Source organism: Pristis pectinata, chromosome 3 (genome assembly GCF_009764475.1).
Source record: "Pristis pectinata isolate sPriPec2 chromosome 3, sPriPec2.1.pri, whole genome shotgun sequence".
In the NCBI taxonomy this organism is placed as follows: Eukaryota; Metazoa; Chordata; class Chondrichthyes; order Rhinopristiformes; family Pristidae; genus Pristis; species Pristis pectinata.
In genome coordinates, this window is record NC_067407.1 from 45,185,695 (window position 1) to 45,212,283 (window position 26,589).

Sequence of the window (26,589 nt, forward strand, 5' to 3'; positions counted from 1 at the left end):
ATTTATCCGATAACACATGGGAAACACCCACCTTTGTAAGAGAAACTAAAAGTACTAGTCTGACCCTTACACAATTACCAATTTAAACAAACAATTATAACATAATGCTGGATTACTTCAGAATATCAAAAGATGAGAGAATGATACATGTTCAACTTACAATTGAAAGGACTGTTAACTATTATTACAAGTATCTTGAAAATAGACTTGTTTTCAACAAGACACCAATAGTAACAGTAATTTTTATAGTACAATAACTATAATGTATGCCCACCCAAAAATAAAATTTATGTAATGAGTCTCAAATTTGCCCTTTCTCATCCTAAAAATGTCCACTGCAATAGGCGCTTCTTGGTAAAGTCAAGCTATGCACGACATGCACCAAGATATTTTTAGATAAACTGAATAAGAATAAAAGCCTTAATGTTTTGACGAAGAAAGCCCAAGAACAGCCTCAAGTATTAAGAAATGTCTTTCAACTACTGGAAACATGGGAAGCTCACTCAACAAGTGTAAGAAAGATTCCTGGGCAGTTGCCATGATTCATCCATCCTGTGGTGTTGAAATCTCCTTTAAGTAATCGGGCCTTCGAGCCAACTTGGAAGCTAACATCTTGAGGAAATAAACACAATAAGCCACATGGTCCCTCAAGTTTGCATCACAGTCAATATTATGGCTGATTCCTTACTCTGTATCCATGCTTAGTTTCTAAAACAATAAATCTCAGCCTCAAATCTACTCAACAACAAACGACACTTCTGCATACATTTCTCCATATCCTCATCTTAAATGGCAATCATTTATCCCAAGAGACTGTCCACAAGATCTTTCCATGAAAAAATCTTTCAACAGCTACCCCTAAAAAAATTCCCCTCAAAATCTCATACATCTTAATGAGAATACCTCTTCTAAACATCAGAGCATCGGCTCCACTTACTCAATTTCCTTTCATTGGAGAACTCCCTCATTCCAAAAATAAAGCTAGTAAACATAAACTGGACTGCCTCCAGACCAAACAGAGTCATCCTTGTACTAAATTCGACCTTTAGGATACAAGCTTCAGAGGCATTTATTGCATACCCCCAGATGCACTTGAGGTGATGCTGGTGAGCTGCTCTCTTGAACCACTGAAGTCCTTCTGCTACAGGTACTCCCACAATGATGTTGAGTAGGTAGTTCAATGATTTAGACCCAGCATTGAAGGAACAGCAACACATTTCAAATTCAGAATGGTGTGTGACTTGGAGGCAAAGCTGCAGCTGATGTTTTCATGCACTTGCTGCCCTTGTCCTTCTTGGTGATAGGAGGCATCAGTCTGGGGGTACAGTAGGAATAGTCTAGTAAGTAGCTGCAGTACATTTTGTAGAAGGTATGCACTGTAACACCAATGTACCAATGGTGAGGCGAGGTTATCAGTCAGCAGGATGTCAATGTTGGTGCTCCTTTCATCTAGACAAGTGGAGTATTCCATCACATTCTTGACTTGTGCCTTGCAGATAACAAAAAGATTTGGGATGTCAGGCAGCAAAATTGCTTGCTGCAGATACCCAGCCTTAGACCAGCTTTTGTAGCCACAGTATATAGATGGCTGGTCAATGGTAATACTCAAGATGTTGATGGTGGAGGCTGCAGTTGGTAATGCCTGTGAATGTCAAGGTAAGGTAATTAGATTCTCTCTTGTTGGGATTTGGTCATTGCCTGGAATTCGAGTGGTGTGAATATTATTTGCCACTTATTATTCCCAAATGTTGGATGGCACAGTGGTACAGCAGTTAGTGTTGCTGCTGCACAGCCACTCAAGTCTGATTCTCAACTCAGGTACCCTTTGTGGAGTTTATACATGCTCCCTGTGCCCAAATAGGTTTTCCCCTCGGCACCTCAGTTTCCTCCAACATCTCAAAGACATACTGTTAAGTTAATTGACTACCATACTTTGCCTCCTGTGATATTGGAAGTTGGTTTTAATTCAATTCAGATTGCCTAAGGTCACAAGGAGATATGAGATACGAGGTTTTGCTGTATGTAGGCACAGGTTGTATCATTTTCTGAGGCACAGCAAATCAAATTGAATGTTATGCAGTCATTGGCACACATCCATACCTTTTGACATTCTACACACCAGCATCACCTCCTGTGCAGTTGGGGTGTTCAATAAATACCTGTGACGCTTGTATCCTAAAGATTGAATTTAATACAAGGATTACTCCATTTGCTCTGCAGGCAGCATAGAAAATGTACACAAGCTTTAATTTTGCAAAGACTGAGTTGTCCAGCAAGAGGAGATCCAGTAAGCTGAGCCTATACTCGATGATGTCAAGAAGAATGAGAGGTATTCATTGATGAAGCAGCTGAAGGAAGTTGGGCCAAGGACACTGCCCGAGGAGCTCCAACAGCAACATCCTGAAGCTGGAATGATTGACCTCCAACAACCAGTACTACCTTTCTTTGATCCAACTCCAACCAATAGAGTTTTCCCCTTGATCCCATGTGTAGAAACATCAAATGATATTCCAAGTGTTGTCTCAATGAAGCAAAGTGTAATTGTAGCACAACGTATTCTGTATTCCAACTACTACACCTCTAGTCATGGAGTACTACAGCACAGAAACAGACCCATCGGCCCATCTAGTCCATGCCAACCTGATCTTCTGCCTAGTCCCATCTACCTGCACCCATCTACCTGCACCCAGACCATATCCCTCCAAACCCCTCCCATCCATGTACCTATCCAAACTTCTCTTAAATGTTACAGTTGAACCCGCATCTACCACTTCCACTGGCAGCTCATTCCACACTCGCACCATCCTCTGAGTGAAGAATTTCTTCCTCAGATTCCCCTTATATATTTCACCTTTCATCCTAAAACTATGTCCTCAAGTTCTAGTCTCACCCAACTGGAGGGGAAAATGCCTGCATACATTCATCCGATATATACCCCTCATAATTTTGTATACCTTTATAAGATCTCCCCTCATTCTCCTGCACTCCAGGGAATAAAGTCCTAACCTATTCAACCTGTATTCAATGCCCTGATTTATGAAGGCTAAAGTGCCAAAAGCTCTCTTTACGACCCTATCTACCTGTGATGCCACTTTCAAGGAACTAGGGAACACAAGTCCATAGTCCCTCTATCCTACTGCACAACTCAGAGCCCTACCATTCACTGTACAAGTCCTATCCTGGTTTGTCCTCCCAAAGTGCAACACCTCACACTTGTCTGCATCAAATTCCATCAGCCATTTTTCAGCCCATTTTCCTAGATGGTACAAATCACGCTGCAAGCTTCGATAGCCTTCTTCACTGTCCACTACGCCCGCAATCTTGGTGACATCTGCAAATTTGTTGATCCAGTTTACCACATTATCATCTAAATCATTTACGTACATGATAAACAACAATGGCCCAACATCAGTCCCTGAAGCATACCACTAGTCACAGAGTCAGAGAGACAACAATCTACAACCACTCTCTGGCTTCTCCCACTAAGCCAATGTTGAATCCAATTGGCTACTTCATCCTGAATGCCAAGAGACTTTACCTTCTGGACCAGCCTCCCATGTGGGACTTTGTCAAAGGCCTTGCAAAGTCCATGTAGGGAACATCCACCACCTTTTCCTCATTAACCTTCATGGTAAACTCCTCAAAGAACTCTATAAGATTGGTTAAACATGACCTACCATGCACAAAGCCATGTTGACTATCCCTAATCAGGCCCTGTCTATCCAAGTACTTACATATCCTGTCCCTTTGAATGCCTGCCAATAATTTACCCACAACTGCTGTCAGGCTCACCAGCCTATAATTTCCTGGTTTATTCTTAGAGCCTTTCTTGAACAACAGATCCTCCAGTCCTCCGGCACCTCACCTGTGGCTAAGGACATATAAAATCTCTCTGCCAGGGCCCCTGAAATTTCTGCACTAGCCTCCCACAAGGTCCGAGGGGACACCTTGTCAGGTCCTGGGGATTTATCCACTCTAATTCACCTCAAGGCAGCCAGCACCTCTTCTTCCATAATCTGGATACAGTCCATGACCTCACCACTCATTTGCCTCAGTTCTACCATCTGTGTTGGTCTCCAGAGTAAATACGGATGCAAAAATTGACTTAAGAATCTCCCCCATCTCTCTTGGCTCCATGCATAGATGACCACGCTGATCTTCAAGAGGACCAGTTTTGTCTCTTGCTACCTTTTTGCTCTTAATATAGCTATAGAAACCCTTGGGATTCTCTTTCACCCTGTCTGCCAGGGCAACCTCCTGATTTCCCTCAAGTATTCTCTTGCATTTCTTATATTCCTCAAGCACCTCATTTGATCCGAACTGCCTATACCTTGTATGCACCTCCTTTTTCTTTACCAAGGCCTCAATATCACTCGATAACCAAGGTTCCCTAAACCCGCTAGCCCTGCCTTTTATTCTAACGGGAATATACCGTTTCTGTACTCTCAATATTTCACTTTTGAAAGCCTCCCACTTACCAAACATCTATCGGAAAACAGCCTATCCAAATCCACGCCTGCCAGATCCCTTCTGATGCAATCAAAGTTGGCCTTCCTCCAGTTTAGAATCTCAACCCGAGGACAAGTCCTATCCTTCTCCATAATTATCTTGAAACTAATGGAATTATGATCACTAGATCCAAAGTGTTCCCCTACACACACTTCTGTCACCTGCCATGTCTCAATCCATTATCTCAATCCACTCCATTATCTCCAAAAGACCCGTCTCAAAAACATCAGCATCAACAGAAGCACTGCTGCTGGAAGTTCAATGATGAAGCTCGAGGATGCCATAAAGCTACTCTGCTCCAGCAATACTACAAAGTGCCCTCAGCTTCTCAGCTGCCCTGATGTCAACCATAAATACCATGTGTGAAGAGACTTCTGGCTTCTCTAACAAGAGCCGGCAGGACTAGTTTGATGAGAATGACCAGGAGATCAAAGAGTTAATTGAACACGAATGCAAGACAACTTGCAACAATGTTGCACCTCACCTCCAACAATCTTCCTCTGGGATTGCAGCTAATCTTCAGAATTAATAGGAAATTGTTCAACCTATGGCAACTATACTCCAGAGCTAAGGTTCCCAAACCTCTGTAGTTGAGCTGCAGTATGCAGACAATACTTATTTTTACCTGCTCAGAAGCTGAAATCCAAGACAATATTAATTTTTTCACTGAAGAATGAGAGAATGGGCATTAAACTCAACATCCATAAGACGAAGGTCTTCTACCAACCTGCCCTTCAACAATACAAGGTTCACACCAAGACACTGAACAACATAACCTCAACCAAACCTCAGCATCCTATGGTCGACTGAGGAAAAGTATATTTGGATATCAAGACCTTACACCTGGCACAAATTTCACAGTGTACTGGCCAGCAGTGATCAGTGCCCTCCTATATGCTTCCAAGACCGAGATTACCTGCAGCAATCATCTCCAGACACAGGAAATTATCAATACTGTCTCTGCAAAATCATTTAAGTTCACTGCAAGGGTAAATGAACCAATGTTAGTGTCCCCTCCCCCAGGGCAACATCCCCAGCATTAAAGCCCTAGTTACACTCATTTAGCTCTATTAGGCAGGCAAGTTGTTCTCAATCCAAACAGTAGACATCTATTTTGAGCACTATTGTGGAAGAGACTACCAGCAGAGTAGAAATGATTCACGGATGTGGTCAAAGCTTCTTTGAAGGAATGCAACATCCCACTGAGTCCTGGAAATCTCTGGTCCATGACCACTCAAAGTGGAGAAGGAGCATCTGAGATGGTATCGAGAACCTTGAGTCCATATATCAAGAGCACACAGAGTTCCTGTGTAGTGACAGAAGGAGTGCACCATGTCACAAACTACCCATCCCATCAGTCATTTTGTGCCCCACCCTAGTAAGAGAGCAGTTCCCACATCTGCTTCATTAGCCCCCTCAGAATAGGAATAGGTCATCTTCGATCCCAAGGCATTGCCAAAGGTGAATAGACCAAAAATTTGAAAAAAAATTGCATTTGCTGGAAAAAGGAAATAAAGCAGAAAATACTGGAAATACTCAGGAGGTCAGGCAGCACCTGTGGAAAGAGAAATTGAGTTAAGGTTTCAGGTTAAAGCCCTTTCTTCAGAACTGAAACAGTGAGAAAACAAATTAGTTTCATGCTGCAGAGAAGATGAGGTGGAAAAGATGGGACTATAGTAATAAATGTACTGCTGAAAAGAATTAATGCCCACTAACAAGGCCTCTAGCTCCCATTTCCTTTAGAAATTAAAATTATTCCCCAAACCTTTGTTCAGGTCAGCCAATGTATTGCCATTGAGAGGCACTTGGAGCTAGTGGTGTGTCTGGTTAGAAATTACAGTACTCTTGATTCAAGATCTTCCTGGAGAAGGCTAGCAGAGTAAGGCAAGTCCAAAGAAAAAGAGACCAAAGATGTGTTTTCAGCATATGTGCAGTCTATGTTTTACATGTACAAACTGTAATATATTTAAAATATTTTCCATTTGTTTACAGTGGGAAGTTTATTATATTGGTTCAGCAGTCTATTTTGAACCATCTGAAACTCTTCACTTTTTCCTCCGAAAGTATTATCAATCAACGTTCAAGATTCCATCAAAAAGTGTTAGTGTGACAGAGAAAGCTGCTCAGTAGCAGAAGAAGCCATTTTGTTCACAATTCATCTGAAGGATACTTGTGTCATCTGGTTATAACAGAAATTATTCTCAGAATCTTAAGGAGCTGGCATGATTGAGGTTTTATGTCCTCCCAATGACTTTCATAAAAATCCAGGTCTTAAAGTGGTCATTAGGATACAAGTCTTTCCGATTTTAGGCAAGGGTAGAAGAAGGTAAAATGAATGCCCCTCAAAACAGTCATTTTAAAAAGAAAAGTTAAACAAGCAAAAGAATACCAACTCAATCCAAAATATTAATAATAAAAACAATGATGGAAATGCACCTTCCCAAGTAAAACCTGAAAAAAAATCCACAAGATTTTATCCCCCCTCTTTTGAGGATGGAAGATTAATATTTCAGTAAAGATGTTTCAATTCTCATGAATATTCTATGCTTTTCCAAATTTTCTAATATTTTTGTATCAGGAATTGTCAAAATTCATGAGTGTTCTTTGCATCTCAATTTAGGCAGTTCATTTTTTTAAACTTAAAATAAAAGCTGAATACAAATAAAATGTAAACATAATCAGTATACTTCATAAATTATTAAAACTCACCAGGTGCTGAGATTCTTTTATACTCAAGGAACCAACATGAATGATCACCTGATCTAACCTACAGAGAGAGAATGAGAGAGAAAAATAATGCAATTAAATTTAAACAAGCTCAACAAGTAAACATCAACAGTGTTGAACCAAATGGATGGAAAAACAGTGGGCAGGATTGAGAAGTCAGCAATTGCAGCGTTTCTATGTGCTTTTGTAACTACAGATTCCTATCAACAGTTGTGATGGTAACATCCTCTATAAATGTCCTCTGTAAATCTAATGGCATGGTAGTGTAGCAGTTAGTATAATGCTATTACAGCACCAGCGACCCAGGTTCAATGCCCGCCATCGTCTGTAAGGAGTTTGTACGTCCTCCCCGTGTGTCTGCATGGGTTTCCTCCCACATTCCAAAGACGTACAGGTTAGGAGCTGTGGGAATGCCATATTGGCGCCGGAAGAGTGGTGACACTTGTGGGCTACCCCCAACACATTCTCAGTAACACAAATAGATGCATTTCACTGTGTTTCGATGTATATGTGACTAATAAATAAATATCTTATATCTCCTAAATAATCAATGTCTATTTAGAACAGAGTTCAATGGTAAATCATATACAGAAATCAAAATGAGAGCAAAAGTGGATCCTTTTCATTCACTTTCAGGATAAGGACATGGTTGCCAAGACCAGTATATATTACCCAACCCTATTGGTCCCAAGGTGGTTACCACAGCAGCAAATTTGGTGAAGATTGTGCGTGGAGTTTCAGGATTTAAATCTGGTAACTGTGAAGGAATGTTGGCATACTTCCATGACCAGATGGTGTGCAATTTGGAGGAAACTTGCAGACAGTACTGTTCTGCACTTACTGCCTTTGTCATTCTTGATGGTACAGGTTAAGAGTTTGGGAAGTGCTGTCAAGTGTATCCCAGATGAACAACTGCAATGCATTTTATAGATGGCATACTGGAAATAATCATTATCTGGCACTTTTGTGGGCAAACATTTTTTAACAGCACATGCCCATGTTGTCTAGGTTTTGCTGCATGCAGGCATGGACTGCTTCATATGCTCAGGAGTTGCGAATGTAATTGAACATAAAGCAATCATCAGCAAACACACCCACTACTGACCATGTGATAAAATGTCATTGATGAAGCAACTGAAGATGATTGAGCCTAGGGAACTGGCCTGAAAAATATTGAAGCTGGGATGATTGATCTCAAACATCCACAACCATATTCCTTTGTGAAAATTATAAGTTAACCAGTGCAATGCTTTTCCCTTGATGCCCATTCACTTCAGTTTTCCTAGGACTCCTTCATGCCTAACTATCAAATGCTGGCTTGATGTCCAGAGCAGTAACTCTCACTTCTGGAATTTAGGTCTTGGATCCATCATTGGACCACAGAGCATAAAGCCAGGTCATCCTGCAATCTACAGATTGGGCAATAGTGAGCAGGTAATGCTGAGTAAGTGCAATTTAACAGCACTGCTGATGACACATTCTATTGCTCTGCTCATGACAAAGTAGATAGGTTAGCCACTGATTAGTTGGAATGGATTTGTCTGGCTTTTCACAAACAGGTTATACCGAACAACTTTTCACAATGTCAGGTAGTTGCCAGTGTTTTAAGTGTTATGGAATAGCTTGGATACAGGTGCAGCTAGTTCTACAGCTGGAATGTTGTCTGGTTACACAACCTTTTCTGTATCCACTGCTCAATCCTTTCTGATATTGAGTATTTCTGGTGTGGAGAAAGAATTTCAAGAGGAAGCCAAAATTACTCACCTACTTCGCATTTTCAGCTGATCAGAACTATAAATACTTCAGCTTATTTTTTTGAACCCTATTTACATGATGGGCCCAACATCAATGAGAATAGGCATGTCCCTGGAATTACCTCTTTTTGCTGGCTGTTTAATTGTCCACCACTTCACAGAGAGATGTAGCAGGACTGCAAAGCTTTGTTCCAATTCACCTATTCGAGAATCATTAAGCTTGACTGCCTGCTGTTGAGGATGTATGGAGACCAGTACTGCAGCCTCTCCAGGTTAACACGATATTTTTAGGCAAGCCTGTTGCTGGACCTAGCATGCCCTCCTTAAACCAAAGTTGATCCCCAGATTTCATTGTAATAGTAACCTGAGGCATATGCCAGGCCACAAAAGTTGTAGATTATCATGGTGTACATTTCTACCACTGATAATGATCCACAGTAACTCATGGAAACTCAGTTTAGAGCTGCAGATGTGTTAAGAGTCTATCCCATTTAGTATAATTGTGCCATACAACACAGTTGAGAGTGCCATTGTCTTTTAATCCTCCTTAAAACCAATGTAATTAGAAAAATACAATAACTAAGGTCTGCATAAACATTAACTATAAGCGGCCCTCTTAAAACAGTATCTACAATGGAAGACAAGCCTCAACTTTTCCTGGTCAACTTCGCTACATGTGCACAAGTGTCTTTTATGGTGTCTCATCTCTTGGTTATAAAGAGATAGATTCCAGTATCATACCAGAGATTTGAGAACAAATATCTTGGTTGTAATTCTACTGGAATTCTGAGGAAGTGCTGTACTCTAAGGTGCCAGTTTTCAATGTGAGATTCAGCAGAGGTCTTGCCTGCACTCAAGCAGCTGTACAAGATCATAGAGTGCTATTCGAAAAGCAGCAAGATTCTTTCTGGTAAAATATTATTTGTTCATCAAACACAACTAAAACGAATTTTATCTGATTATCATCATCAGCCGGGCTTGCTGGGTGGAAATTGAATTACAACATCCCCACATCTGAAAAGTGTTTCAAGCTGTGAAGCACTTAGGGTCGTCAAGTTTGTGAAAGACTCCATGAACTAAAGTACTTAAGTTTTCTCAATTCAAATGAAAGAATACTGTTGCTTTTTTATCAAGTACTGTTGTGTAACTCAATATATCACTTCCTAACTCCTGAATGCATTAAATTGGCAAGACAAAGTCTCCTACTCCTCAACAAATATAGTTCATTGGATCACCTGGAATTTTTAGGAATTACTTCTAATATTATTAAAACCATAGCCAACCAACATTAAAAATTAGCTGCTGATAGAATATTTTTCTGTGCATGCAAGTCATATTGACAAGGCTCCATTGCCGTCAAGCAACCAGCAGCAAAACTCATGGAGCATAACTGATGTTCTTATGGCAAGGAGTCTGAGACCGGGATCTGTGGTTATAATTTAAAACAGCAAGATTCTTATTTACCCAGTCTTAAGAATCCTAAATAAGAATTCCAAAGGAATCCATCTATGACTCAAACAGGAATTCAGCTCAAAATTTAAGTTGTCAAGGGCAATGGCTGAGCACTTGAAGTGGCTCGAGATACACTGGGCAAGAATGGAAAGTTTCTGTTCCTTCTTGCTATCCAGCAACTTGTGTAGGGAAATGTGTACATATCGATTGTAGGTAAGAACATGAAGTTCAGCTGTCACTCTCCTGTCACCATCTTCCATGAACAGCGAGTATCTGGGTCAAAACAGTGGACAAGCAGCACACATGACAATGTTGTTCTTTAACAAAATAAATTGATGCCTTCTCCATGGTTGTGATGAATTATCCATGGATGGGATGCAAATATGACCACTCACTTGCCCTTTCCTTGGTTAATCCATTCTTCAGCAACCAATTTTCTTTCTTCAACACTAAGTGACATGCCCTCCCCAGTTGTTCCATTCACTGGAAAGCAACAGAAAGAAAACATTGTGACACAAAAAGTTGTTAAATAAATTTAATTCTGGAGATTGTTGCAATAGATAATTTAATATTTGCAATTAATACAACTATTTGTGCATCACATTAAACTTAGCAAATTTAGTTGTACATTTATTTACATGAAGTTACCTCACACAGGTGACCAGTATGAGAATGAGAGAAACCTCAAACAAAATGCGACAGCAGAAACTGTACCACTTTGAAGTAAAAGAATCTTTGTTTGTACGTAAAAATCAAATTGCTGGAAGAACTCAACAGGTACAGCAACATCTGTGGAAGCCATCGGATGGTCAATGTTTTGGGTTGAGAACCTGCATCAGGACTGACAGGTAGAGGGAAGATAGACAGTATACAAAAGAAAGGAGGGGTGAGTCAGAGGCTGGTACATAATAGGTGAAACCAGATTTTTTTTGGGGGGGGGGGGGTAAGGTGGTGGGATGATGGGCAGATGGAACCAGGTAGGGGAGGGGGTGGAGAATGGGGCCAGGTGGGAAGGGCATGAATAAGTAATAAGGGGGAGGGATGGAAAAAGTGAACAAAGAAAAAGGGAACCCAGGTGGATTACTAGGAGTAAGAAAGGGATACTGGGTGTGGGTTACCTGAAATTGGAAAATTCAATGTTCAATACAAACAGTATGCGTATTTGTATGTATGCAACATAAGACTCAAAATATTCTGCACTAACTCCATCTACAAGTATGCAGATGATAGCACTGTAATGGGCCAGATCTCAAATAACAACGAGTCGGAGTACAGGAAGGAGATAAAGAGAGTGACATGAAAACAACTTTTTCCTCAATGTCAGCAAAACAAAAGAACTGGTCATTGACTTCAGGAAGGGGGGAGGGAGTGGGATGCACAGTGCACAAGCACCTGCCTGCACCAACAGTGCTGAGATCAACAGGGTTGAGAGCTTCAAGTTCCTAGGAGTGAACATCACCAATAGCCTGTCCTGGTCCAACCACATAGACACCACAGCCAAGAAAGCTCACCAGTGCCTCTACTTCCTCAGGAGGCTAAAGAAATTTGGCATGTCCCCTTCGACATTCACCAACTTTTATAGATGCACCATAGAAAGCATCCTATCTGGATGCATCACGGCTTAGTATGGCAACTGCTCTACCCGATACTGCAAGAAACTGCAGAGTTGTGGACACACCTCAGCACATCATGGAAACCAGCCTCCCCTCCATTGACTCTATACTTCTCCCTGCCTTGGTGAAGCAGCCAGCAAAATCAAAAGACCGCACCCACCTGGGTCATTCTTTCTTCTCCTCTCTTCCATCAGGCAGAAGATACAAAAGCCTGAAAGCATGTACCACCAGGCTCAGCCTCTATCCCGCTGTTATAAAACTATTGAACGGTTCCCTTGTATGATGAGATGGACTCTTGACCTCACAATCTTCCTTGTTACGACCTTGCACCTTATTGTCCACCTGCACTGCACTTTCTCTGTAGCTGTGACACTTTGCATTCTGTATTGTTTTACCTTGTACTACCTCAATGCACTGTGTAATGAATTGATCTGTATGAATGGTATGCAAGACAAGCTTTTCACTGTACCTCGGTACAAGTGACAATAATAAAACAATCCCAATCTCCATTTTGACAAAACAACTAATACGATGAAATTTCCTCACACCTGTCAATATCAAGGTGGTGGTGATAATGGGCATCTTGAAAAACATTAAGGTGGATAGAGTCCCCAGGCTTGATAGGGTCTATCCCAGGATATGGAGGGAGGCAAGGGAGGAGATGGCTAGGGCCTTGACAGAGATCTTTGCATCCTCTTTAGCCATAGACAAGATCCCAAAAGACTGGAAATAGCTAATGTTATTTTGTTTGTTTGAAAAGGGCAACACAGATAATCCAGGAAATTACATGCCAGTGAGCCTTATATCAGTAGGGAAGTTATTGAAGATTCTTAGGGCCAGGACTTACTCCCATTTGAAAATGCATGGACTTATTTGAGATGGTCAGCATGGCGTTGTGAAAGGGGAAGTCCTGACTCACAAATATGATTGAATTTTTTGTGGACATGACGAAGATGACTGAGGAGGGTAGGGCAGTGGATGTTACGTGTAGCATTGGATAAGGTTCTTCATGGTAGGCCAGTTCAGAAGATTGAAGCACATGGGATCCATGGTGAGTTGATAAGTTGGATCCAAAATTGGCTTGGCCATACAAGACAAGAGGGCAGGAGGGTGTTTTCCCTGAAAGGTCTGTGACCAGTGGTATTCCACAAGGGCCAATGCTGGGACATTGCAGCTGTATATGCAGCTACCAAATTTTTATTTTATGCAGTTCTGGTTGCCACCCTACAGGAAGGATATGGAGGCTTTGGAGATAGGCAATATCCTAGTGAACCTCCTCTGCACTGAATTAGAGAGTATTAACTATAATGAGAGTTTGGACAGAGTTGGATTGTTTTTTCTGGAGAGCCAAGGGTGAGGGACAACTAACAGACATATATAAAATTATGAGAGGTGTAGATAGTGTGGATAGTTGGAGTCTTTTTCCCCGGGGTGGAATTGTCAAATACAAAAGGGCATAGGATTACCAGGGGGGTGGACTTAAAAGAAGATGTACAAGGCAAATTTGTTTTTGAAAAAAAAATCACAGAGTGATAGGGGTGCCTGGAACATGCTATCAGGGGAGATGGTAGAAGCAGATACAATAGCAACATTTAAGAGGCATTCAGACAGACACATGAACAAGCAGCAGAAAGAGAGATATGGACCACATGCAGGGAGATAGGATTAGTTAGACTGGCATAGATATGGTGGGTCAAAGGGCCTGTTCCTGTGCTGTACTATTCTATGTCCTCTGGTGGTTTTACATAGAGATTTTCATCTCAGTTCAATTTGATTCCACACTATCCTACTTTTCTATCCTCTCTCCCCTAGTACTAAACCAAATCAAAGACAATGTGAGGTCATATAGTAGATCATTGCATATTGGAACTAGAAGCTTCTATCTAGTTAGTCTTTGGATGGCCCAGCACCCCTTTATTTCTTTCTTTTTTCAATTTCATTGTGCAGTATGCAACAAAAGCACAGATGCTGGATTCCAAAGTGTCAACACTGACAATTTTTGGGAACTTGCTGATTACCTCACTTAGGATTTGAGTCTGAGTACACTTGTATGAATTATTCTTTGCCCGATCTTCCAACTTCAGGTGTTATGCAATTCAAAGTCTCTTAACTTGTCATAACCCATGCACGAGTACTTCCTATTAACAATGAGTAGCCAAATCTGTCAAAACCAATCTATAATTCAGCACTATCATCCTTGCGATGTTCAAATGTTACAAAGGTATTTGGCATCCTAAATCTCATTAGACTACAAGGTCTGAGCAATGAAAGCTTTAACATATTACGACTTTTTGATGATAAAATGAGAACAAATGTGTTATGGGGGGAGGGGGTGATGGTGATAGGAGAAAGAGAGAAATTACAAGTAGAACATTAGTACTTTGAGTTCTGGCAAACTTACCAAAAATATTCCTAATCCCTTGGACCTTTACAAGATAATCAATATATTGACCAATGACAGAAAGATTTATTTCACTGCAAGACAAAAAAAAATATTTTTCAGGACAATAAGTTTGTTGCCAGATGAATTAATGGGCATTATCTCTTGAATCGCGTCCACATTCTTACTTATCGTGCGTCATGGGTGTAAACGTTGCTGCGACCAAACCACAAAGCCTGTTCCTGCACATTGCCACCTGAAGGAAAAGCACATTGATTAGACTTTCAGAAGTTCAAAACTCAACAGCTAAATACTGGCTGAGGGTGTGGTTGCAAGGTGTGGGTCTATGTGCACACAAAAAGCAAGGCAAGTTATAGGAACAGATGGCGCAAGACAGATTTCAGGGAAGGAGGTAACAAGACAAACTGAAGATTTACCAGAATCAGACAACTCTGGTCACAAGAAATTCTGCAGATGCTGGATGTATCTGGAACAAAATCCCTCTTCTACCAGATACCTCCTCCTTCAGCCCTTGGCCTCTTCTACCTGTCACCTCTCAGCTTATTACATCTTCTCCCCCTCCCACTACCTTCCCCCCTCACCTGATCTCACCTCTCCACTGCCCGCATGTGTTCCTCACCCCCGCCCCCCATTTCTGGCTTCTGCCCTCTTCCTTTCCAGTTCTTATGAAGGGTCTTGGCCCAAAACATCGACTGTTTATTTCCCTCCATGGATGCTGCCTGACCTGCTGAGTTCCTCCAGCACTTTTTGTGTATTGCTCTAGACAACTCTGGTGCTTTTCCCAGAGAATTCAACTGCATCTCTGAAATTTGAGCAACAAAGTGCGAAAGTCAGTTAATTGGATTAGGGACAACTTTTTTAATCAAGCTGATTTGCTAAAACCTCGAATCATTAAAATTTTGCCAAACTTTTAAGTTATCGTAGACATCACTGTTGAATTAGTGACATTTACTGGGAAGCAAACAGCGTAAACAAATGACGCCCTAGAATACGTGTTTTGGCTTTTTTTTGATACAGCAAACAAAACAGTTAATTCGGGACTCGGTGCTTGTGAGAAGCAGAACAAAGTTAAATGTAATAACGTGAGCACAGGGCGATGGAGCGCTACCAATGCGATAATCATGGGATCCGGAGCCGCCACAGAGCTGTCCCGTGATCAGCTGTCACGTTATCGGACCCCCAAAAAGTTCAACACACAGAACAGTCGTTAACAAGCGTTAATGCTTGTAAACAGCGATTTTCTGGCGAACCGATACATTAGGATTTCGGAGGCGAGGAGCATGAATGGGCTTAAACACTTCCGATTCACCCCCAAACTGCCCTCCGCACACCCGCCGGGCCCCTCCAACACAAACCTGCATCCTTTCCTTTGACTTTCTTACCTCCAATGAATCGTCCTCCATTGCTGTCAGAGCACCAAGCGCCCCGACTGCCGGTTTACAGACACCGGCGCTCTGCCGCCCTGCAGCCTCAACCAACGACAGGCCGGGGGCCACAGTGTGTCAGCTGATCGGCGGAGAGCCGGCTCCTCTCTGCTGGAGGTGGGGCTGTGGATGTCAGCTGCTAAATCGTCCTTCGCCTGCACGGTCTGCAATCAGAAAAGCACAAACTTACACCAAGAAGTTGCACGTTCAAACAAAACCAATGAAATATTTCTTTCCCAGTTCTCTGCTTCAGAGGGTTGCGGATGTCCAGTTTTTAATGCATTCGCAGCTGAGGTTAATGGATTCTCGGATGTTTAGATAATGAACTGGGAATTAGGATTTGTTCTAATTCCAGGGAATTTGGAAAAACTGGATCTGCCATGATGGAAGGGGTCATGTGGATTACTTATTTTTGTTGTGTTCTGAAGGGTAGTCAATCTTGTAGGCAAATACAGGAGAAAACATATTTTTGCACAGTAAGATAACTTAAACACCTACGAGCTTTGTGACTAAAAACCTGTTTTTAGTGTTGCTGGTTGAGGAACAAAAAAAACATTTTTTTCTTTCTATAAATGCCGGGTGTTGCCAGCATTTTCTGTCTTTATTTCAGATTTCCAGCAACTGCAATTGTTGATTTTCAGTGTTGACATCAGGGCATATGCAGGATTTTGAATATTATGAGACTGACATGCATATATCCATTACCTCACATTTCATATTTTTTGAATGTTTTTATGTCCCTACCAGCCAACTCCTTGCACATACCCCTCAGTGACAGACTACATGATAAGAGAGTTAAATTTGTTGTGAACTTGGGATCTTACTGATTTGAGAAACTGAGCAGTCTGACACAGAACTATTTCCATATTTCTTTATGATGTAGGAGGCTAATTTCAGTCCATTGGGTCCATGCTGGCTCATAGAGCAATCCCATATCCACACTGATTTTCCCTGTAACGAATTCAATCTGCATTACTATCGATTCTGCCCAGATTCTAACCATTCATCTACAAATGAGGGGCAATTTACAGCAGCCAATTAACCTATCAACTCACACATCTTTGGGATATGGAAAGAAACAGGAGCACCTAGAGGAGCTTCATGGGATCACAAGGAGAATGTGCAAATTCCACACAGACAGCAACAAACCTGGAATTGTGAGACATCAGCTCTATAGATCCCTGCGGAGGTATGCAGATGCCTATATCCGAGATGTAGTTTGAGGGTGAACACCACATGACCAAAACCACAGTCCTCAACATAAATAAAGGCAGTTACATAGTGTGAAGGGGGAGTTGTCTGAGGTGAACTGGAAAAATAAGCTGAGAATGTGGGCGGAGTGGAATATCTCCAAGAGAACATGGACCCAATGGGCTGAAATGGCCTCCCATATTGTAAAGAAATATGGAAATAGTTCAGTGTCAGGCAACCCAGTTTCTTAAATCAGTTGATGAACAGTGGCAGATACAGTGGCGTAGACTGCAGAGCCAATGCCTCACAGTGACAGAGACCTGGGTTCAATGCTGTCCTCAGGCGCTGTCTGCTGCACATTCTCCTAGAGACTGTGTGCTAAGATAAGTGTGGGATCTCTCAAGGATGAATCTGGTGAATTAATAAAACGAAACAAAAGATGACAGATATGTTACATCAACTTTTTGTATTAGTCTTCACCACAGAGGACACTGCAAATATCCCTAAGATAACAAATGGGCCAATATCAAATATCATGGAGCAACTTATAAAAATCACAGTCACAAGAGATAAGCTATTAGAGAAACTCATGAGGGTAAAAGCAAACAAATCGCAAGGACCCAAAGGTCTTCACCCAAGAATCTTAAATAGCTGCAAAGATGGTGGACCCATTGGTTGAAATATTTCAAAACTTGCCAAATTCCGGGAGGTACCAGAAGATTGAAATACAGCCCTTGTTCAGAATAGGAGGAAGGCAGAAGGCGGGGAACTATAAGCCAGTTAGTTTACACCTATTGTTGGCAAGATGCTGCAGTCAATAATTAAAGAGGAAATAACTAATCATTTAGGAAAACTGAATGTAATCAAACTGAGTCAACGTGGTTTTATGAAAGGCAAATCATGTATGACAAATTTGCTTGAATGGAAGAGTTGATAGAGGGGAACCTGCAGAAGTAGTGTATTGAGATTTCCAAAAGGCATTTGACAAGGTGCCACAGCAGAGGCTGATACATAAATTAACAGCCCAAGGTATTGGAGGAAGTACGTTCACATGAATTGAAACCTGGCTGTCACAAAGAAAACAGAGTTGGAATAAATGTCCTTTTCAGGCTGGAGGGATGTAAGTGGAGTACTCCAGGAATTGGTTCTTAGCACTCAATTGTTCACTATTTACATTAATTACCCAGAGGAGGGAACAAAATGCAGTGTTTCAAAGTTTGCTGATGATATGAAAATAGGTGGAAAGGGATGTTGAGATGAGGCCATTGTCATTCTGCAATGGGATATCAACAGATTGAGTGAAAACCTGGCAAATGGAGTTTAATGTGAGGAAGTGAGAGGTCATGTACTTCCGTAAGAAGAATCAAGAAGCAGATTATTATTTAAATGGAAACCTGCAAATGAATGAAGTTTGGAGGGATGAAGGTGTTCTAGAGCATGAATCTCAAACAAGTTAGCAGGCAGGTCCAACAAGTAGTTAAGAAGGCAAATTCTACTTTGGCCTTTATTGCAAGGGGGTTGGAGTCTATGAATGGGGAGGTTTTGTTGCAGTTGTACATGGTGTTGGTGAGGTCATACCTGGAATACTGTCCACAATTTTGGTCCCCTTACCTTAAAAAGGATACTGTAACATTGGAGGCACTCCAGAGGAAATCCACCACGCTATTTCCTGGGATGAGAGGATTGTCTTATCAAGGGAGGCTTGGCAGTTTGGGTCTATATTCCTCAGAGCCTTAGAGTTTAGAAAAATTAAGAGTGACCTTATTTAAACATCTAAGATCCTAAAGGGGATTTATAGGGCAGATATTGAAATGTTTTCACTTATGGAAGAGTCACAAACAAGGTGACATAGCTTCAAAATAAAGGGCCGGTCATTTAAAACTGAGGTGCATAGAAATTTGTTCTCACAGCGGGTAGTGAATCTCTGGAACTCTCTGCCCCAGAGAGTGGTGGAGGCCAAATAATTAGATATATTTAAGGTAGAGATAGATAAATATTTGAAAGATCGAGGAATTGAGGGTTATAGGGAACTGGCACGGAAGAGGAATTGAGGCCAGCATAGATCAGCCATGATCAAATAGAATCGCAGGGCAGGCTTGAGAGGCATGATGCCCTACCCCTGCTCCTATTTTCTTGTGTTCTTGTGAGACAGTAGCTCTACGAACTGCAACACTGTCCTCCCTTATTGCTGGACCAGCATTTTTTTTTAGACAGTATAATACTCCAAGTTAAACAATAACCTTTCAACAAAAGCACTGTTAATGACAACATAGCAAGCGCTTGTAACATAACAAAATGTAATAAGGAACGTCATATAAGCATTATCAAACAAAACTTTTCACTGGTCCTCACAAGGAGCTATTAAAGATATTACCAAGAAGTTACTCAGAGGTACAGCAAGCCATGTCTCATATGTTCATACTTCAGTGTCAGGTGCAACCTGGAATTAGAAAAGCTGTATTACAAGCATGGACTAGATCGAGTTCAGAGATCAGTTTCCAAAGTGTCTCAAAAGTCTACAATTACAACAAGACTATTTGCACAATAGTTTATCAAAGGATGATACAGTCAGCTTTACAAACTGCATATATTTGTCTAACGTCCTTGGGAATATGCATGTTCTTATCACATTCACATGGTTGAGTATGCTGAGAAATTGTAATGGAAAAGCAGAGAGGAAAGAAAGACCATTTCAAAAGTATAAACTTTAATGAATCTATTAACCCTTCATCATCCAAACCAATTTGAAAACAAGAATGACACTTTTAAAACTGAGGTATTGTTCAATGCAGAATTAGTGTAGGCCAGCCATCAGATGAACAGGGAGAAAGTGAAGACATGAACAGCAGACATTTGGATGACCTAAAGTTTATGAAGGTTAAATCAAAGAAGCCAAGGTAGGAGTTCACAATAAACAGTTAAGCCCAGAAGTAATAAAAACATGGATTAGGGCTTCAGTAGCAAAGGCAGGGGTGGAGCCAGGCAACGGAAAGTTCAACAATTTTCAAAAGAAATTTGCATAGTTATTCCAAAAGGAAAGCTAAACTTACAGCAAGTTAACCATCTTTTCATTCCCCCCACTGTCAAAAGCTACTAAAATGTTTCTAACACAAATAACTGTCAACAATAAGAAACTATTCAGTGTGCTAATTCATAATGTAATTCAAAAATCGTCAAAAGAAAAACAAATGCTTGAACCATAATTGACTGGACAAAATATAAGAAAAACAGAACGTCCATCACCATCTGAAAAGAGAACTATCCCAACCCAGAGTCTCCCCATCATTCCTTTTTAACAATGTTAATGAATCAGCTATTTCCAGTATTTTCTGCTTTAACAATAAATAGAAATAATAAGAATGTGACCCCAGGATGGTATATTGCCTCCCAGGTGCCAGGGTCAAGGACGTCACCGAGCAGTTGCAGAACATCCTCAAATGGGTGGGTGAGCAGCCAGTGGTTGTTGTACGATACTGGTATCAATGACAAAGGTGGAAAAAAGAATGAAGTCCTGCAGAGTAAATATTGAAAGTTGGGCAGAAGGCTAAAAAGCAGGACCTCAAGGGCTGTAATCTCTGAATTACTCCAGGGTAGGAATAGGAGGATAGGGCAGATGAATGTGTGGCTGAGGAGCTGAAACAGGGAGGGATTCAGATTCTTGGACCATTGGGAACTCCTCTGGGACAGAGGTGACCTGTACACAAGGGACTGAACTACTGTATATTAACTGCAACACTAAAGACTCATAACATATTTAGGAAGGTCTAAACATCTGAGAAAGTCAGCCAACAGACTGAACCTGTAATTGCCATACATGAGTGAAAAACTCTTTCAAAGAGGAAGGCTGTGTGGTATATTTGTACTGCATCACATGTGCATATGGTATAATGGTACATGTGATATAAGCACCTATGGGTAGTTGTTTATCTTCACTAAAGAATTAACATCTGTTCTGATACTCCTGATGCATCCTGAAGTTTATTTCATGCAGTACTCACCAGGCCCAAAATGGTATTTAACAGATAACCTCCCAATAGATTACAAACTCTGATCATTGACCCTAAACATTAACTTTGTATCTCTCTCTACAGATGCTGCCTGTCCTGCTATTTCCGTCATTTTCTATTACTAAAACAAATGCAGCCTTTTCCATCGTTCCTGATATTTGTAACCTATATTGTATTTCTTTTGTCATACTTGTAAATATCTACTTCCAATTTCACTTGTGTTTGTATGCCTTTTCCATGCCAAGAAGACCAGATCAATGAGTACAGAGCAAACTGCTGGAGGAACTCATCAGTCAAACAGTATATGTGGGTGAAAAGGAATTGTCAACATTTCAGGTCAAGACCCTGCATCAGGACTGAGTGTGGAGAGGGAAGATACCTGGTATAAAGAGGAAGAGGGGGAGGGGTGAGACAGGGGCCATGAGGTGGTGGGGGGGGGGGGGGTGGTGAGGAGTGAGGGATAATGAGCAGAAGGAGCCAGGTGGGAGAGGAGGAGGGGTGGAGTTGGGAGACAGGCAGGTTGGTGACAGGTGACAACAGACAAGGAAAAATAAAAGGCAGATGGAGTCAGCTGAGGAGAGGTAAGGGTGAAGGTGGAGAGAGAGGCTGGCACATGACAAGCAGGGACACAAAGTCTACGAGTGCTGGAATCTGATAATAAGAGACGGGGAACAAAAATGGGACCACGGATGGATTGGAAGGAGAAAGAGGGAAGCACAGGATGTAAGGATTACCTGAAATTGTAAAACACAATATTCATACCATTGGGTATACAGTAGGTTACCCAGGCAGAATATGAGGTGTTTTCTTCTAGTTTTCATTGGGCCTCATGAGAGAAGGCCGAGGACAGACAGGTCAGTGTGGGAATAGGAAGAGGAGTTGAAATAAGAACTAGGCATTGTACTTTTACATGTGGCCTCACCAAAGTTTGTATTTGTTTAAATCTTTTCTGTTTTTAGTTTCTTATCATAGAATTATACAGCACAGAAACAGGCTCTTCGGCCCAACAACCATGCCGACCAAGTTGTCTACCTGAGTTAATTCATTTGCCCGCATTTAGCCCACATCCCTCTAAACCTTTCCTGTCCATGTACCTTTCTAAATATCTTTTAAATGTTGTAATTACACCCCCCTCTACAGCTTCCTCTAGCAGCTCGTTCCATATACACACCACCTTCCGTGTGCAACAGTTGCCCCTCATATCCTTTTTTATCTTTCCCCTTTCACATTAAACCAATGCCCTCTAGTCTTAGACTCCCCTATCCTGGGAAAAAGACTGTGACCATTCACCTTATCCATGCTCTTCATGATCTTACAAGCTTCTATAAGGTCACCTCTCAGCCTCATACGCTCCAGGGAAAACAGTCCCAGTCTATCCAGTCTCTCCTTATAACTCAAGCCCTCCATTCCCGGTAACATCCTCCTGAATTTTTCTGTACCCTTTCCAGCTTAATGACATCCTTCTTATAGCTGGGCAACCAGAATTGCACATAATACTCCAAGTGTGGTTTCATCAATGACTTATACAGTTGTAAAATGATGTCGGAGACACAAAAAAATTCTGTAGATGCTGGAATCTGGAGCTATGCACAAAAAGTGCTGGAGGAACTCAGCAGGTCAGGCAGCATTTATGGAGGGAAATGAACAATCGATGTTTCGGGCCATGACCCTTCATCAGGACTGGAAAGAAAGAGGGCAGAAGCCAGAATAAGAAGGTGGGGGGAGGGCGGGGGTGAGGAGCACAAACAGGCAGGTGGTAGATGAGTTCAGGTGATAGGCGAGATGGGGATGACGGGTGGGGGGGGGGGGGAAGATGTAATAAGCTGAGAGGTGATAGGTAGAAGAGGCAGAAGAAAATGATGTCCCAACTCCTGTACTCAGTGCCCTGGCCAATGAAGGCAAGTGTGCCAAACACCTCCTTCACCACCCTGTCTACCTGTGTCTCCACTTTCAGGGAACAATGTAACAAGGGATCATGATCCCCAGAGACAAAAGAGACTGCAGATTCTGGAATCTGGAAGAAAAAACAGAGTGTGTGTCAACGTTTCAGGTCAAGACCCTGCATCAGTACTAAGAGGGAAGAGGAAAGCAACAAACAAAAGCTGGAGGAACTCAATGGGCCAGGCAGCATCTGTAGAGGAAATGGACAGTCGATGTTTCAGGTCGAGAACCTCCATCTGGATGAGGAAAGATTGCCAGTATATAGCAGTACGAGGGAGGGTGGGATTGAGGCTGGGAGGTGATGATTAGAAACAGATAGGGAGGGGATGATGGGAAGATGGAACTAGGTGGTGGAAGGGAAGGGGATGGAAAAAGTGAACAAAAGGAGAAGAAAACTAGGTGGACAGGTGAATGTATTGTGGGGGAACAACAGAGGTGTGGTTACCGGAAATTGGAAATGAGTCCCAAGGCTTTGTTAATTTTTATGATTTGTGATTCAGTATCCCAAGATACCTTTGCTCCTCTAACCAATTTAGAATCTTATCTTTACTTTCTTTCCTATCTCCCTACTCTGGCATCTCATCCTTGAGACCTAATCCAGCTGCCTTGATCCTATTCCTCCGGAGCAGCTGACCACTCAGATTTTCCTGAACATGATGTCACTGACATTTTAAATAATTTGTTTTTCTCAGGTACTGTCCTCTTCTCTGTCAAATACGCTATCACAACTCTTCTGAAAAAAATCCTTTCTCCATCTTTGCAACAATCATATTTTCCAATCTCCTGTCTTCCTTTTATCTCCAAAACCCTTGAGAAGCTTTGCAAATTCACGTCCATCTTTCTTATCTAATCCCTTGTCTACTCCCTGCCACTAAACTAAAATGGCTCCGATAAAAGTTCAGATGAAGGGTGTCGACCTGAAATGTCGACTGACCATTTCCCTCCATAGATGCTGCCTGGCCCGCTGAGTTCCTCCAGCGCTTTTTGTGCTTGGTCCAGATTTCAGCATCTGCAGTCTCTTGCGGCTCTGATAAAAGTTAATTATCTTTTCTTTCGTGATTCTGACAAGAATAGTCTATCTCTCCTCATCCTTTTTATGACCTGTCTGTTGTCTTAGATGTGATTAACCACACATTTTGCACCACAATAGAATTGAGAGTGGAAGTGATTAAATGGTGTAAAATATGAGAGGTGATAATGGGCATTGAAACAAAAGATGAGTCCAGAGAAATTGTTTTGATCAATTGAATTAACAGCAATTTGAATTATTTCTATTGGAACTGTACCAATGACAGACAAAATGTCAGCTCTGACTATTAGCAAGGCCAATTGCATTTCTCATTTGAAAAGCAAATCAAATGCAGATGCTGGAAATCTCAACTAAAGCAGAAAATGCTGGAGATACTCAGTCGGTCAGGCAGCATCTGTGGAGAGAGAAACAGAATTAACATTTCAGGTTGTGGCCCTTCTTCAGAACTGGAAAACTGAGGAAACAGGTGTGTCCTTAATGCAGATAGAGACCGGGTGGGAGGAACAAAGCAGAAGTCTGTGATAAAGTTCGAACCAACATTGTCCTAGTGATCAGATGGTCTTTCATTTCAGAGAAGGTGATGAATGCTTGTTAATCATAGCTGGGGGAACATCGTGGAATATGAATGAGGGCACAAGAGAGACATTGAGTTTTCCATTTTAAGTAACCTTTCCCTCCAGTGGGATTTCCCTCCTCCCCCTCCCTTTTGATCCTTTTTTGGTCATCCCATTTTTGTCTCCTTTCCCACAAATCCCACCCCCCACAACCCATCTTCATCCCCCTCCCCTTCCTGCTTCCATCCATCCACTACAAACACACAGTTCACCCGCAGGTTTCACCTTCTCCCCAATCCCCCCCTCTAGTTCTGATTCCATCTGCCATTCACCTCTCCCCAATTGGTTCCCATTTTCACCTCCTTTATTTATCAGATTGCAGCCACCGGTAGCCCCTTGTGTTCCAGCTTATCACCCTCCAACAGCTGTCTCCAACTGTTACCCTCCCCTTCCCCAACTTGGCTAAATCTGCTTCCCATTTTTTTCCTCTCTGCCTGTCTCCGTCTATCATCCACCTGCCACTGGCTCCGAACTCCACCCACCTCCCCTACCTGCCACAACCTGACCGCCAGCTTTGACTCCCGTCTTACCACTCGCTCACTTCTCTTTATACCGGCCATCTTCAATCTCCACTCTCAGTGTGATGCAGGATTTTGACGTGAAATGTTGACAATTCTTTTCCCCCCACAGATGCTGCTCGATCCACTGAGTTCCTCCAGTATATTGTTTGTTGCTCCAAAGTCCAGCATCCGCAATGGTTTGTGCCTTCACAAGAGAGATGTGAATGCTGGACTTTGAAATGTTGGAAATATGAAATAAAAGGCAATGCTGGAGATAGCAGATCAGGTAGACATTGTGGAGAAAGACTAATAGAGTTAATGTTGCAAGTGGAAAACGTACATCAGAACTGGGAGTTCTGAGACAAAGAAGAAAGACTGGTTATCTGAAATTTTTGAGACCCAGGGGCTGCTATGTGTCGGGGTGCATTTTTCTATTGCACCATCTATTCCACTTTGGAACTCTCACACTGATAATTTGCATTTTTGCAAAAATAATTCACCAACAACAAAAACATTGGGAGGACAGGTGGGAAGGTGTGCTAAGGAAACAGCCTCTTGTATTGTCATTCCTGGATTAAGATATCTGCATCGAAACACACAGTGAAATGCATCTTTTTTGTGCAGAGTGTTTGGGGCAGCCCGCAAGTGTTGCCACGCTTCTGGCGCCAATATAACATGCCCACAACTTCCACGTCTTTGGAATGTGGGAGGAAATTGGAGCACCCGGAGGAAACCCAAACTCCTTACAGACAGTGGCTGGAATTGAACCCGGGTCACTGGCGCTGTAAATCGTTACGCTAACCACTACACTACCGTGCCTACTTATTTTGGAATCCAGAAGTGTGGGCAGGTGTGGGGCTAGGTGCAAGGATGACTGTGTGGCCAGGAGCAGGGTCCCAAGGTATGGCTGGGACTTGGAACCAAGAATAGGGACCCAGAACTGGCTTGGATCAAGAGGCAGAAGACCAAGACATTGGTGAGAGCATGGCCTTATATGCCCACAGAGCAAGGGGTATATAATGGCTGGAGGCAGGGGGTCTCACTTCTATCACTGTGTTTGTGTTTGTTTATGTGGGAGTGTGTTTTTTTTGTGGGCTTTGACATCAATGTTGCTGCTCTGAGTGATAGACAATGGACAGGAGAAGGCCAGCTCAAAGAGCAATGTGGTGAACACAGCTTCTTCTGGAAGGGCAAACTGAAAGAGGCATGCCACCTTCACGGAGTGGACTTTGCCATCACGAATAACATCGTGTGGTGTCTCAGCAGTAACACCTGAGGGATAAGTGAAAACATAATAACCGTCTAGTTCACTCTAACTGGCAATCTGTGGTCATAAGTGCACAAGTGCCATCCCTGGGAGCCATGGATGAGGCTAAGGAGGACCGCTATTTTGACATCAAAAAACCCAGCCCGTATCCAAGAGGGA

The 26,589-nt window shown here is 42.0% G+C and overlaps 1 protein-coding gene across 3 annotated transcripts in view; it reads right to left on the bottom strand.

Annotated features, from left to right (window-relative positions):
* Positions 1-26,589, bottom strand: part of npl (N-acetylneuraminate pyruvate lyase (dihydrodipicolinate synthase)) — a 57,487-nt gene that overhangs the window by 24,030 nt on the left and 6,868 nt on the right. For all 3 annotated transcript variants that reach the window (XM_052013049.1, XM_052013048.1, XM_052013050.1), the window contains exons 2-7: positions 19,446-19,511; positions 15,839-16,044; positions 14,624-14,691; positions 14,457-14,530; positions 10,838-10,925; positions 7,219-7,276 (exon numbers count right to left, since the gene is read on the bottom strand). In XM_052013049.1, coding sequence (XP_051869009.1) covers positions 7,219-7,276; positions 10,838-10,925; positions 14,457-14,530; positions 14,624-14,691; positions 15,839-15,859 — 309 coding nt within the window. In that variant the 5' untranslated portion in view covers positions 15,860-16,044; positions 19,446-19,511. The remainder of the gene's footprint in view (positions 1-7,218; positions 7,277-10,837; positions 10,926-14,456; positions 14,531-14,623; positions 14,692-15,838; positions 16,045-19,445; positions 19,512-26,589) is intronic.